Source organism: Cervus canadensis, chromosome 16 (genome assembly GCF_019320065.1).
Source record: "Cervus canadensis isolate Bull #8, Minnesota chromosome 16, ASM1932006v1, whole genome shotgun sequence".
NCBI lineage: Eukaryota > Metazoa > Chordata > Mammalia > Artiodactyla > Cervidae > Cervus > Cervus canadensis.
The window spans coordinates 7,513,338-7,528,749 of record NC_057401.1 but is presented as its reverse complement, the minus strand read 5'-3'; the positions used below and the strand labels follow the sequence as shown (position 1 = coordinate 7,528,749).

The 15,412-nt window shown below is 43.6% G+C and overlaps 1 protein-coding gene across 4 annotated transcripts in view; it reads left to right on the top strand.

Moving 5' to 3' along the window:
• Positions 1 to 15,412, top strand: part of ARHGEF28 (Rho guanine nucleotide exchange factor 28) — a 326,249-nt gene that overhangs the window by 16,503 nt on the left and 294,334 nt on the right. For 2 of the 4 annotated variants that reach the window (XM_043488558.1, XM_043488553.1), the window contains exon 1: positions 29 to 82. The exons of 1 other annotated variant lie outside the window; for it this stretch is intronic. In XM_043488558.1, the coding sequence (XP_043344493.1) occupies positions 70 to 82 (13 nt within the window). In that variant the 5' untranslated portion in view covers positions 29 to 69. Of the gene's footprint in view, positions 1 to 28; positions 83 to 3,671; positions 3,743 to 15,412 lie in introns of those variants that run through there. One more of the 4 variants, XM_043488555.1, reaches the window with a different exon arrangement.

The window sequence follows — 15,412 nt, the reverse complement described above, 5'->3', positions numbered from 1 at the left end:
ATTGAATTCGAGGCTTATTACAGGGAAGAGAGAATGAGAAGCCCTTTTGGAGACTAGGATTCAGCCAGGATGCCTCTGTCTGGTGAGCGAATCTTGGCTCCAGCGTGTAAAATTTTGTCAAGGAGGTGTTAAGACGTGCCTGTTGACAGACCGGGTCTGAGGCTAGATGAGCGTGAAATATTGTTCAGTCATCTGTGCAGAGATTAGAGGGAATTCTTATTTCCTATGTATATATGCAATTGAATGCATTTTTTTTTAACATCAAGCCTGAGGTCCCTTGAGAGAAAACAAGTTAGGAAAATGAGACCCGGGGCTCTGTTTTAAGCAAGGCGCTATATAGCGAGGTGTGTCACGCTGGTCACGCTTACAGGGCTCCGTGTGCAGGGGCTCTGGGGGACCTGTGGGATCAGTACCCCGAGGTGCTTAGGGCCGGGGCCCGCCAAGGGAAGCAGACCTGCTTGGCCTGTAGCATCTTCTGGTGGAAGCAGGCGCAGAAATCTTCTTTTTCTAAATTAAGAAATTAGGCGAATATGGGCAAAGCAGAATGTTTGTTAGTAACTTGTGCAGCTGTTGAACATTCATGTGTTTGCCTCGGGATATTTGGGTCAGGTGATTTTTGACTAGTAAAAATGTATAGGTAACATTATAACTAAACTCATGTACACTTTATTACATAATAAAAACACTTGTAAATTGTATTTTCATCAGTGAGTTATCAGTCACAACATTCTATTTTACAACATGCCTTCTATTTTTGTGTGTGATTTTTGTGATGTACTGCTTGCTTTCTTTGGTAGGATAAGTTTATGGTTTAGATCCCTTATTTTTCTTTCTTGGATACAGAATTATTGCATTTTAAGTATACAGTAGGTAACTTCCTTTAAATAAAAAAACAGTGATTTCTTCCACCAGAAATCTTCCCTTTCTTGTGGTGTGGGATTACATGGTATAGATAGTGAGCCTTATGTCAGTAGACATTAAAAGCATGGAAATTCATAGTGTATCCCATGTAACACTGAAGACTGTGAGTAGATTTGAAGAAGGCATGCCTGTTGTGGTTATCACTTATGCAATTGCAGACAGTCCTTATGACACGTTAGTATAAGCTTTTAACTATGCTAGGGAGGTTAATTTTTCACATTTGTACCCTTTTATTTCAAAATAACAAATTTGTGTAGAAAAAGAAAAGCATTTATTGGCAGACCAGTCCGTTTCAGAAATGTTAACAACGAATGTCCAATTTTTGTAACGCATTAATATAGGTGTCGAAACCACTATATGATTAAGGCAGATGCACATATGGTGAATAGCACTCTTGGAAATGTTGGACATTTTGCTTGGACACTAGCACTGCGTTATGCATAGTGACAGGAGTGAGGTGAGCTGGGCTGGGACTCCCCCTTGTATTCTTCTCTGCATTCCTCTTGCAGGGATCAGGCAGGAACCTCGCCGCAAACCCATAAGCAAGACTCACATCCCCGTCCTCAACTCTCTCGTCTGTTCCCTTCTATGACTCTCTGAGCAACATATAAACAGTTGCGTGTACAATATGAAAACCCCTTAAGAAAGTTAAACAGCCTTATTAAGTATATTTTACATGGCTTGCGTCAGAGTGCCATTTACCTATCAGTTTGGCATTGCTTTGATATTTACTGTGCCAAAGAAAAGTTCAGCCAGCAGAGGTCAAAGCGGAGCTTTCTTCTGCACTACTAGCATTAGAAAAAAGCTTAAAAGAATTATTCTGTCAGCTAGTTAAGAATTTATTAACAGGCCACTTTTGGGTAAAATGCAGGGGTTCTCAGTCTCAAACTTAAACTTGAGGTTGGGAGTGCAGACCTAGTTGAACTTCAGTAGAATGTTTTGCATTTCTATGTTCCCTCTCTGAATGGGGATGATGCCAGCTGTCTAGATAAAACTGAAAGAGTTAAGTGTTAGTTGCTTTTAATTTGTGTCCAGCTCTCTGCAACCCCATGGACTGTAGCCCACCAGTCTTCTCTGTCCATGAAATTCTCCAGGCAAGAATATTGGAGTGGTTGCTATTTCCTTCTCCAGGTGATCTTCCCAACCCAGGGACTGAACCTGGGTCTCCTGCATTGCAGGCAGATTCTTTACCATCTGAGCCACAAGTGAAGCCCCAGATAAAACTGAGTGGTCTGCCAATCAAGTGAAATTACAGATGGAAATACTTTGGAAAGTGTAAGTAATATATAAATATAAAATCCAAACCTCAAACATGATAGCTGTGTGAAAAGTTACTATGGCATAACTGTAAATATGCATGTGGAGAAGCAGTGAACATGATCTGCTAGGTAATACACCAGTCCTGTGTTTTTTTGTTAACGCAGTTCTGTGTTCAGTGACAAGAGAGGAAAATGTGGAGCCAGTTCAAATTAGGGGAGGAAAGCCTCAATGAGGCCTGTTGTGTAAGAAAAGAGGCTGTGAGGGACATGTTCTGGTAGGAATCCCTGCTTCTGTACTAGAGGTTGCCAAAAATAAAACACAACCCCCCCTCAAAAACCAGTGTTTTCCTTTTCTTCTGTTGTTTAGCCAGAGTGCAAAACCACTTGAGCAGAAGCATTAGTGAGGCATTTTGTGAGACCACAATCTCCCATTCAGAAAAAATAAATTACCACCAGGAGAGGAACTGTGAGTACCTCTTTTATATATTGGGGGGCAGGAGAGGAACTGTGAGTACCTCTTTTGTATATCGGTGGGGCTATGTGCACTAAGTGATTTGTAAATGTCCGCCTCACTCTCGCGTTAAGAGCTTTTCAGGGGTCCCAAGCGTTAGTCTTTTCTAGTCCTTCAAAGCCAGTGACAGAAAAGCTCTTCTGTCTTCAGTTGGTGATTGTCATAAAAAGGCAACCACGGGGTGAAGACAGTTTTTTGCTTGTCTCATCTGGCTTTGGAGTCATGTTCAGCTGTAAAATTGTGTTGTTATTGTCAGTTGAGTCTCCGTCCTGGAGATGATTTGGGCTAAGTATACATTGGTTATCCTAGAGTTTTGAGATGGCGTGGGAGGAACTGGCTATTTAACACAATTGGGAAACCCCCTCACTTCTGGATCTTGGGATGGGGAGTGAGGATAGGGTACATCACGTTCCTACTGCGAAAGATGAATTAATTAATAAAAATTTGCTTAACAATCAGTTAAGTATGTGATTGTCATAGGCCATAGGTAGGACCACTGTGTTTATGCCTTTGTACAGTGGGAGAAATGACGCTTCGGAAGCTTATCCAACCATCCAAACAGTCCCTGTAGCCTTTGAGGGCCCTGTTAAAGGGAGAATGGGCTGAGATTTTCACCAGCCATAGAAAGACCTCTTTGTGCCAATTGCTTTGAAGTTTGATAGTGAAGATGATGATAACCAGGTGGTAATTGCCTTCCCTTTGTTCAGCACTCTGCTTGGAGCCCTGTGTGTGTTATCTTTAGTTCCTTCAACAACCTCATCAGTTTTACAGATAAGGAAACTAAGGAGATGTGGGAGGTCAAACCACCTGCTCTCGGCCAGCAGTTTGTTTACTGATCCCTCCTAGCCTGTGGGACTCCTCTCTCTCTCCACTCTGTCCTGATGTCTCTCAGGAGGCTTAGGGGAGAAGGCAGCCTGTCCACGTGTGAAAGAGACCAGGAGAGCTTCTGCTCTATTCAGCTGATCCAGCAAGTTTTCACTGCCTCCGCGTTTTCAGGTTTGTCTTCGTAGCGAAACTGAGTATCTCATCTTTCTCACTTGTCACAATTCAGGTAAGACACTTGTCTGGGGTAGAGGATCTGATTTACATAGCTTGTCATCTTTCCAGGATGAAAAATAGAAGTTCATGAACTTTTTCTCATAGAATCCAGTATGCTATCTGGTGGGTCAATTATGACCTCTAAGTTCATGGCTGTTTCTTAGAGGGAAGGCTCTAGCCTAGGCACGTATTCTCAACCAGAGTCCTGACCTCTCAATGCCTGTGCTCTCTTCCCAGAATTTTTAAGCATTCCAGCAGCCTTTTGGCATTTTAAATGTGTTGTGTTTTGAACTTGAAGGTGACTTCTGATTTCGTCACTCCCAAGGATTTATCTGTTTGCTTTTGTTCGTCTCTGCATTTGTCCCCTGTGGCCTTGATTCTGTCCTCTTGGGTCTTTTTTGTTTCAGTGGCATCATCAGGGTGGGCAGTGGTCATGCCCAACTCCTCCCTGGCCACCTGGCCAGGGCACTGACAATAAAGATGTTGTTTTCCTTCAGAAATCGGCTTTAGTCAGTCTGGTTTTATTATCACCAGGCACTGGCAATTATAAACAATATCTCTTAATGTTACTTCTTCTCCACAAAATCCTTCCCTTTGTCTAAAAAATTCTTGCAGTCACTGTGGCATTTTAATAATACCCATGAAAGCTTCAAATTAGTGCATTTTAATGACTTGTTTAATAAACATTGTATTCAACATGGAGTTTAATTCAGACAGCTCCCAGTTATATAGTTGGTCCTCAGCACATAGTACGTAAGTTGGTTCTGAGAGTAAAATCAAAGATTTGGCATTGTGCAAGCTAATCTTGGGTCCAGTTTGTGTGTCCAATCTCTGTAGTACTATTTAATAGCTCATTTAAACAGTTGATTTGGAATCAGCAATGATAGGAGAGTGGTGGTGAAAAAACAACAACAAAACACCAAGAATCAAAACTTAGGTTACTTTAATTCTGTCACTCTGTGTGACTACTTGGAGTTCTTATGTTTAAAATGTAAAGGAGTGAAGCAGTGTGAGTGTTACGAATCTTAATACTGTTTCATAAGGGAAAATTTTATATTTGAGATAGTTTATTGCATTTGAATATCTTTCAAGTTGAAACTTGTCTCAGAACTAAAACACAAGTGAGGAAAAGTTATTACTGGCACAGTTTAGTAGCTGCCTTCATTGTATCTTTGGAAGATATTTAAAATTTTTATTGTGCCGTTTGCACTTTTTTTTTCCTGAAATGATTATATATTTGTAGTTCAACAAGGTAATATTTTCACTGCATTTCCTGCCATTATTATGCATTAAAAAAACCATTACTGAAAATTTTGTTGTGTAGAGGAGGGCATTTTTTTTGTTGTGCCATCTGGCATGCAGGATCTTAGTTCCCCAACCAGGCACTGGACCTGGGCCCCCTGCAGTGGAAGGGCAAAGTCCCAACCACTGGACCAGCGGGGAGGTCCTGTGGAGGGGTATAGTAATGACCTGGCATAGGAATCAAATTCACTAGGTATACCGCTGCTAGGATCACCCTAGATGTTGCTCTGATATCTTCCCATCTTACATTATTGGCTAAATTGAGAATCGAGGTTATAGAGAAGCTTTTAACTCGCAGACCCTGAGTTAACTTTTGTGGAACTCTTCGTGTGATCTCTACTCTTTGCCCTGTGGTTCCAGCACCTTTTCTCTAGATTACGATGATAGTTTTCTAACTGCAGTCCGTGTTTCTGGGTTCCCTTTACCTGTCTGCATCCTCCCAGCTCGCCCACCATCTCCCATTGCTCTCAAGGTGAAGTTGCTAAAATACAGACTTGAGCGTGTCATTTTCTGTTTAGAATCCTTCACTAGCTCCGTGTAATTTCTCCCACCTTTCTGGGTCTGGCTCCCGTGTTCCTCTCTGGCCTTCCTTCTGCCCGACAGTCTCAGGCCGCTCCCTGCACACACCTTGGTTTTCTGCCTTTGCACGCCTTCATCCGCTCACCGTTTCCTTTTCTCTGCACTCCTCTGCTCCCTGCAAAACCCTGCATACCTCCTGTCCTTCTTGGCTTCTGGGTCAGTTACCCCTGTCCTGTGTGTGCTGTAAGGACCCGCATCCACCCTGTCACCGTACTTACTGCTCCATGTTGTCATCACTGGCGTATATGTATTGTCTTTAATTTCCCCTGCTAGACCATAGGCTCCAGGCACCTAGCTCTGTATCTGGTGCAAACTGGGTGCTCGCAATAAATACTGCATGAGTAGATAGACCTAATCTATCCAGCCACAGAATCCAACCAGCTGGGTTACAGTTTATACAAAAGGGTCTGTGATCTGAGCGTTTTCTAACTTTGTCTCCAACCTAGCTGGTCATTAGAACCACCTGGGGTGGGTTGAGGCTTGATACATAATTTCCTGGGCACTGAGGCCACTTGAATTAGAATCTCTGGCAGGTGGTACCTGGGAATCTGTATTAAACTCCATTGGTATAGATAACTTTTTTCCCCTCTGCTGGAAAGCGTTTTTATGAAAATCATGATTAATTATTGCTATTGCTTTCTCTCTATCCATTAGCTTGCCACTGCATCCACAAAATAAATTTTAGTCGTCTCACAGAGTTTCTTGTGTATAAGAATATAAAATTTGTGCATCCTTCTGTAGTTTATAGAGGGCTCCTATTAACATCTCACTTAATCCTCAACAATTCTAGGAGGTAGGAAGGTGGGTCAGATTTTCATTTTAAAGATGAGGAAACTGGAGCTCAGAGACGTTAAGCAACTTGCTCAGGGTCATGTTTTTTAAAAGGTATTTATGTAACTAGATTTCTAGGGTTCCCAATCACAGGAGCATTTTCACAATTTAGAACTGATGGGGTTTCTTCTCAGGTTGTTTCCTAGAAAATAGGCAAAGTGAATTCGCAAGTTCTTGCAAAAAGAGCAGAGCCAGTGACTTAGAGTCTTGAAAAGAAATGACTCATTATGAAATTTTAATCTCATTTTGACTAATTTTATAAAACTTAGAATGGGATTATAGCATCTTTGTGTAATCTTTCCTTAGAAAGTATGGTAATGAATTCAAGAAAATAAAGTATTTGAAGTCATTTGGGATTTGCTTTTATCACTGATAAGATTTAATGTACAGGTTAAGAGAGCCATTTTGGACAAAAGTTTTACTTTAAGTTTTTGTAATAGTTTCAACTCCTTTTTATTCACCATTTCCCCCTAAAAAGTCTGTGTACATTTGTTTCTCCACTTTTTTTTTTTCCTGAGAAGAGTCTGGAGAGTCTCAGTAGTGTTTACATTTCTGTGATTTTGATTAATTTCCCCCTCCCTTTCCCCTTCCTCTCCTAGCTCCTGGCATTTACTGTTCCCTGTTGTACGGTTGATGTCTATGGAAACTGGGTGTCTACAGAAATGCCCCCTCTCCCCAAATCTGCATCCTTGTTCCTGGTACCCTACTTAGGTTCTAGTCAAGGACAGCTGTTCATGATGAGCTTTGGCACAAATGGAGGCATCTCTCTCAGTGTGTCTGACGCTGAGCCTGTTACTTCCTTATTCCACCCCAGACGGCTCCTGCTCCTGCCTTAGTCATTTGTTCTTTAAACTTTTAGTTTTGTATTGAAGGATAACTGGGTAACAGTGTTGTGATGGTTTCCGGTAGACAGCCAAGGGGCTCAGCCATACATGGATCCATTCTCCTCCAAAGTCCCCTGCTCTCCACATGACATTGACCAGCGTGCCCTGCTCTCTACAGCAGGTCCTTGTGGGTTATTCTTTCTAAATATAGCAGTGTGTGCATGACCTTCTCAGAGTCCCTAACTCTCCCTTCCCCCGTCCTTCCTCTGGCAGCCCTAACTTCATTCTCCGTCTGTGAGTCTGTTTCTATTCTGTAAGCAAGTTTATTTGTGTCATTTGTTTTTAGATTCCTCATATAAGGGCTGTCATACGAGATTTCTCCTGCTCTGACTGACCAACTTCACTCAGGATGACAACCTCTAGGCCCATCCATGTTGCTGCACGTCTGCTTTAGTTGTCAGGCCCCTCCTTTAACCCAGAACTCTGAGAGTTTGTTTTACTTCTCCCTCTTCTGTGCCCCCTAGGGTGGCTGGACCTTTGCAACAGGCCTTCATTCTGTCCCATCTTCTCCACGTTGCCATCGCTGCTGGTCAGAGCTTGATCACACCTGATCTGGCTTACTCCCTCACTTCCTGCCTTTGATTCGGCCTCCTGAACACCCACTTCATGAGTGGGCACCGGAATGGTGGTTTCCTCCTTAGGTAGGATCTTCAGTAGTTCTGCATTCCTATGTGAAAAAAGTTCAAGGTTCTCAGTCCATGATACAAGGCTTTCAGGCACTTGAGCAGCCTCTGCAGCCTCATCCTTGGGTGCTGCCTCTCCATCTTCCAGAGCTCCTGATCTCCAAGCTTGTGATCCTGTCTGAAAGCTCGCTGAACACATCCCACCAACCCTTGCCTTTCTGCTTGGGCTCTGTCATCTCTGTGCCAACTTCTTTTTGCAACTGGCCCTCATGGCCAATGTCCCTCTCTCCTTTGCCTGGCTAACTAATGCTCTTGAAGATGTCTTTAAAGGTACGATCTCCTTTAGGAAACCTTTTATACCCTTCTCTATTAGCTAGAATATAGTTGAGGTGACTTTAGAGAGACTTAAATAAGACAGGAGTTTCTCTTACGTATGCAAAAGTCTCACTCGATGAAGTTATCCAGGGACTGTGTTCCTTCTTTCCTGTTGCTCCCCCAACCATAGGGCATTATCTTTATTGGACTGAACGTGGTTGGCTCACCTCCACACACCTGCATCCAGCTGGCAAGAACAAGGAAAGAGGGTGTGGAGGCTCCACTCCTTCCTTTGAAGAGCCTGACTCAGTCCCTGTATGCAGTGCTCCTGTTCATATCCTGCCAGTCAGAACTTCATCATATGCCCACACTGAACTTCAGGGGAGGCTGGGCAACAGAATTCTTGGCTCAATACTGAAAAGGATGATGGGAGCCACACATGTAACTTAAAATTTTCTAATAACCATGTTGAAAAATAGAAAGCAAGTGAAATTAACCCAGTTATTTAACCCAGTATATTTAAAGTATCATTTCAATGTGTAGAATTAGCCACATTTCAAGTATTTAATAACTGTGTGTAGTAGCGGCTACCATCTTGCACCATATAGTTTTAGCTTGTTAGCCATTTGCACAGCTAAAATGGAAGGATTCTCAGTTCAGTTCAGTCGCTCAGTCATGTCTGACTCTTTGTGACTGCGTGGACTATAGTACACCAGGCTTCCCTGTCCATCACCAATTCCCGGAGCTTGCTCAATCTCCTGTCCATCGAGTTGGTGATGCCACCCAACCATCTCATCCTCTGTCGTCTCCTCCTCCTCCTGCCTTCAATTTTTCCCAGCATCAGGGTCTTTTCCAATGAGTCAGTTCTTCCCATCAGGTGGCCAAAGTATTGGAGTTTCAGCTTCAATAAAGCTGCATTCATGTTTCAAAAAGTGGAAGGATTCCATCACTAAAATAAAGGGGAGAATGGATTTTTGGGGTCATCTGGCAGGCTGTCATCTCTCTTCTAACCAGTTTCTGCTCTGCTGTCCTAATTTAGTCCTACTACTTGGTATTGCCTGTGACATATTAGGCATGTAATCTCTTTTAGTTTATCATTCTCATTGGGTTGAGCATTTTAAGGGTAAAGATTGAATCATCTTTTCTCTAGATCTTAGTATTTGGCACATTTAAATTACCCAGTAAATGTTAGTTAAGTGAACCAATGAAGTGATTGGGAATTTCATTACATTTTTCAATTGTCTTTACTATTATCCTCATTCATATGGGTAGTTCTGTTTCTTGTGCATCAAAAGTTATATTGTGTCTGTTTCAGATCTGGTTTCCTCAGTGTGTATGCCCAGGGGGATCGGGATGGGGAATGCGTGTAAATCTATGGCTGATTCATATCAGTGTATGACAAAACCCACTGGGGAAAAAAAATAAATAAATAAAGGAGAGAAAAAGAAAAAAAAAAAAGTTATATTGTCCTCAGGGAGGTGGATTTACCTTGATTTTATCTGACAGATTTGCTGTGAATACACATCCAGCGATGCTTTAGGTTGAGGGCCACATGCTGATAATACGGCAGGTTCTCTGGTTCCATGAATTATGTTTTAGAAAATTGTGTCCGGAAAACTCTTGTTTTCCCTGAAATAGTGAGGTACCTCTGTACTGTTACCCAGATGGAACTGTTTGCATGGAAACCCGTACATTGAGAGTTCCTGTTCAGTCTTTGGGGAGAGAGACCATTTCCAGGAAATCCTATTAAAAATCTATTGCAGCTGGAAGACAGATATTTTACATATGAAACACAGTATTACCAGAAGTCAACAAGCCATCCAAATCTACCAGTGATTCCTAGAATTTTAAAGAAACATGAACGTAGCTTCTCATTAAATGAAGTAGGGGACTGAATGTTCCCTAAACTCTTTCAATTCTAGATGTAAACGGCTGTTCTCTTGCACAGGCCTGTCTTGCATCCCTCGGAGTCAGGGGGCTGCAGGAATGCCTTTCCTGGGCTAATCCTTGATGTCAGAGCCCTTCTCCTTGGAGAAGGGAGGATAATGGGGGCCAGAATAAATGGACAGGACCACATCTCCCCCTCTTATTTTTCATCAACAGCTTCCCTTGTCCCTCACCCTATCTTTCTATTCCCCCTGCAAACAGAAACTTCTCCTCCTCATCTCAGGAGTGGCTCTTGGGTGGAGTTTTATAAGTTAGTTATCCTTTGGGGGAAGAATCTCATTTCAATCAGGCTGTTAATCATCCTTCAGGAAAATAATATTTGTAGCAGCAATAATCACCACCACCACCACAATAGTGGCTTTATAGTGCATGTGTGTGCCAGGCTTCTAAGGGCTTTATGTGTGTTACTCACTTCTGTCTTATGAAACAGGCATTGTTATGGTCCCCATTTTATAGATGGGGAAACAGAAGCTTAGACTAAGTAACTTGCTTGGGGTTACAAGCTAATAAATTGCTAAACTGGATTGACACTCATCTCTGAATCTAAATTTTGGGCTTTTAGCCATTATATGGTCCTGCCTCCAAAATATCACTTCCATAGCTTTTTTCCTATTTGATAGATGATATGTTCTTGGTAGTGGCGGGGCTGGTTAGTGGGCTGGAGAGGGTGAGGGGCCCAGGAGTACCTGACCTGGAATTGAAGGGGTTGAGGAGGGTTTGGATGAGGCTTTTCAGAACAAGGATGATTTGGTTGGTAGAGCAAAGAAGAGCCAGAAATATCAGACTCACACTCTGTGTGCTGGAAGCTCTTTCGCTGCGACCCTCTTTATGATTGGGGAGCTATTGCTGTCAGACAGTTCAGTCCTCTTGTTTTATTGATCAGGAAACTGGAGCTCAGAGGCTTGAAACTGCTTGCCCGGGGGCGTGCTCCTAGTGAGTAAAATGAAGTGTGGACTGCATACTTGAACCTGCTCTTCTGAGTGAATTTCATTAATATTTTGTAACCAACTCTTTTTTTGTTGTTATACTTTTTTTATTGAGATATAAAGGACATATTGCATTAGTTTCAGATGTGCAGCATAATAATTCAGTATTTGTAGGTACTGTGAAATACTACCGTAAGTCTGGTTAACATTGATCACCACAGGTAGTTACAATTTTATTTGAGAACTCTTCAGATTTACTTTCCTAGCAACTTGTGGGTGATGAGGCAGTGGGAGGGAGGGAGGTTAGTGGGGGCAAATGGATGAAGGGGGTCAAAAGGTACAAACTCCAGTTATAAAATAAATAAATCCTGGGCATGTAATGTGCATCAGGGTGACTATAGTAACCAACTCTTGTTTGTTATTTCTATTGTATGTTTCAGTATCAGAAGAGAGTGTGTGCTTGCTTGGAGAATAATAGCAGGGTGATGAAGAAATTGGGGCGGAATTTGTTTCTGCTGGACACCTTGGTGTCTAACACGTGGTGTGGGTGGTAGTAGGCAGGTGGACCGTGGGTCAGCCCCTTCCATCCCCCTGCAGTAAAGGAAAGGGACCCAGACACAGATGTGGGTCCCTGCTGTAGCCCCCACACAGGTTCTGTATCTCACAGGAGTTGGGAATGTTCTGGCTTCCATGGCTTCATGAATATGGGTGGGGATAAGGGTCCCTTCACCAGGATTATAGCAGGAGGAAGTACGTTTTTGGAATTGTAAATGGGAACTTTGATTGTCCCATGGAAACATGGGTGAACATGATGCTTAGGACAATACTCACAGATTAGTATTGGAGGTATTAATAAAAAGGTTCTTGTGGGCTGATCTGGATATTTAACCCCCTTGGCGTGTAGGAGCTGCAGATAACCCATTTACCAGTGTTGGAATCTGGCCCATTCATAACCTGAGAGATGTGTCCTAATTGAATTACCTGTGTATGAAGGTTTCTGATCTGTCCAAATGAAAAGCTTGTCTGTGTAAAGGTTACTTGATAATTAATGTGTGGAGGAGTTACTAGACACTCTGAACCTCTACCGCTCGGGGAGACCACAACAGTTTTGAAAGACAAACACTACAATTAGGCCTCCTATGTTTAGGAGAGTTAGAGGGGATTTAGCCGGGAGCTCAGCCCTGGCCTGACCACACATGTGGGGCGTGGTCAGTCTGCTGGGTTGGGTTGGCCCTAAGAGGAGGATGGACAGTGCTGTTATGGCCCAGATAACGAGAGCAGGATGAGATGTTCGTGGCTGTAATTCCCAGCTCTACCGTTTTTTAGCTGATGACTTTGAGCCCTCGGTCTGTTTTCTCATCTGTGAAATGAGAGTAACAACACTTTATGGCCAGTGGTGCAGAGTAAGTGATGAACATATGTTAGGCGGCAACTCCAGCTTTCCTCTGTATAAGAATGAAGGGAAAGTAGTTGTACTACAAGAAGGGGGCTTGTCTTAAGACCACAGAGTTTTAATTAGGTTGTGTTATATGGGGAAAGCTGGTGGAGCTCATGGGGGATGTGGAAGGTCTCACCCGGGCTGGCCTTGTTGTGGGCATTGTGTGAAATGCTTGAAGTGGAGTTTGGTGGACAGCAACCTTGTGTTTAAGAACAGCTTGTTCCACTGTAACATGTACATGAACCGTTCTTCATTTTTTACTTTTGATATTGTTAATATGTTGGATATCCTTCACAATTTACCATTTTCAGTGACTGCATAAAATTCTCTATCGTATTATTCCCAATGTGGAACTTTTAGGTTATTCCCAATATCTTGCTCATAATGCATGAAGCACATCAGAATTGATGGCTCGATTCCTACAAGAGAAGAGGCAGTTTTATGTTTCAACCATGGCTATAGATTGAAAATCAGTATGAGAATCTTGTGCGATAACTCTTGTGGGCTGCGACTTTCCATGCTCCACTGTACTGAAGTCTGCCATTGGCATCTTGAGCCTCTGAGACCTGGAAACTTACCCTGCTCACCTTGGTTTCCTTACCATCAGCACAGAGTAGGTGTTTGTTAAAAATTTGTGGAAATGAAAGGAGGATGGAAGTTTTTGTGCACAGAGAGAGGTGAGAACCTCTCATCCATGTTTTCTTTTATGCTGTTGCACTATTTTGAACTTTTTTTAGGGAATGGGCATAAAAATGATATGATCTCTTCATGTAAGAAGCTTGTCGTTTAATTGAAGAGAACAGTAGCAGAGAAGAGAAATTAGGGAATTGAGTAAAACATCAACTGAGAGTCTGGCGAGGAGTTCAGAACTAGAAGAGAATCCTTATTGCTGGAGGAATCAGTGGTGTAATGGAGCAGGTAGAATTAGTTGGGTTAGATTTTATCCACCTAGGGCAGTCGAGAGGGTAGGGATGAGTGCTTTAGGCAGGAGGGGTCAGCTCAGGGGCAGGGCTGAGTGTGGACCATGAGCAGGAGAGCGTGCCAATCTGGGGGTACAGGAGGATAGAGCATTTGATAGCCAGGTGGGGTGGGGCCACGTTAAGGAGAGTCGGAAATCAAACAATTTGAGAGACCTAGTGAGCAATAAAGAGTCTTTGTAGGTTCATGAGTGACATGAGGAAAGTGGTTGAACTGGAAATTCCAAGGTGGTGTCAGGACTATGTCTCAGGGCAGGTCACTTAGAAGTACACAAATCCTCGGTGATGGCAGTTTATGTACCTGGAGTCCTTAGACGCGCCAGTGACTCTCCCTTCACCCTTGCATGGCCAGGAGTGGGCAGTGACTGGTGTCCTCATTCTGCAGATAGGGAGATGGAGCTCCCAGGTTGACCCTTCCCAGTCACACATTTGGAGATGACAATGGTTGGAACCCTCCTGGCCCACTGGTTTTCCAGTGATGCCTCAGAGTATGCAGGACATGCCTTCCAGAAACTGAGGTCTTTGAAGGGCAAACTGATCCTTGGAAAGAAAGATGGCGTCAGTGCATGACTGATGTGAACCAAGTGCTCTAGGTATATTCGATTTCATCACACTCAGTCTGCTAACTGTTGGCATCATTAGCTACCTCTTACAGATAAGGCAGTCAAGGCTTGAATTAAGTAACCTGCCCCCAGTCACACGTCTAGGTAGAGACGGATTGGGAACTCTAATCCAGGTCTGTGTGCCTCTTTTCTGCCCTGGTTCTTTCCGCAACCTGACACTTGGACACACTGCAGTTGCTTCTATTTCCTGCTTTGTTCAGGAACGTGATGGGGTTGATTTTTTTTTTCTTCAGGTTCTATATATACAAAACTAAATTATTTTGGAATGAGTTTAACTGAAGCAGGTGTCTTGACTTGAAACTTGTATTTTATGGAGGTAAGTGTGTATAGTAAGAGTAAATGTTAGAAATTTAGGGAAGTTTATTGGGAGAAACAATTTTGGTCTCTTTTTGGCTTTTAGGGATTTATTCTTACACTTCTTGTAAGCCACCCCTTAGGTTTTGGAGTGGAGACTCCACGATCATCACGTACCGAGTGAGGAGAGCTCCGCTTGCGTCTCTGGTCTCAGCTCCTGTCCCCTTGACCTCCGTCAGCACACAGCTCCAAAGAAGGGACTTCAGGCCCTGCGCAGATCAGCTCGCTGCTGTCCTCAGCACACGGGCTGGAATGGGTCTGCTCCCCAGCCCCCTGTCCTTCCCTGCTGTCTCCTTCACTTGCATTCACCTCCGAGACTCAGCGTGCCCAGCTCCTGGGCTGGGTTTGATGCTCCTGCCCTGTCTTACCCTGGTCAGGCACCCCTGCCCGGATTTTCCAGAAAGATAGCATAGGGGCGGAAGTGTACCTGTGGTGTTTGGGTTGGGGGTTGGGAAGTGTACCTGTGGTGTTTGGATTGGGAGAGGTGGGGCCGCGCATTGGCCGCCCTCATAGAACGGCCAGCTGGTGATGGGAAGTTATAGGAAGTAGGCTGGAGAGTGCCTCAGCCACAGATCTTGGTGATAACAGAAACAGGTATTTTGCTGCCTGAACATGATCCTAACTGTCCCTCCGGCATTCCTTTGCATAAGCTCTCTAGCCACGTACCTGCCGTTGCGTGTGTGTGTGTGTGTGTGTGTGTGTGTGTGTGTGTGCGCGCGCACATGCGCACACGCGCTCAGTTGTGTCCAGCTCTTTGTGACCCCATGGACCGTAGCCCGCCAGGCTCTTCCGTCTGTGGGACTCTCCAGGCAAGAATAGGAGTGGGCTGCCATTTCCTTCAACAGGTGCAGAAGGGGGGCCTTCCTGTCTTGGCAGTGGGGAGC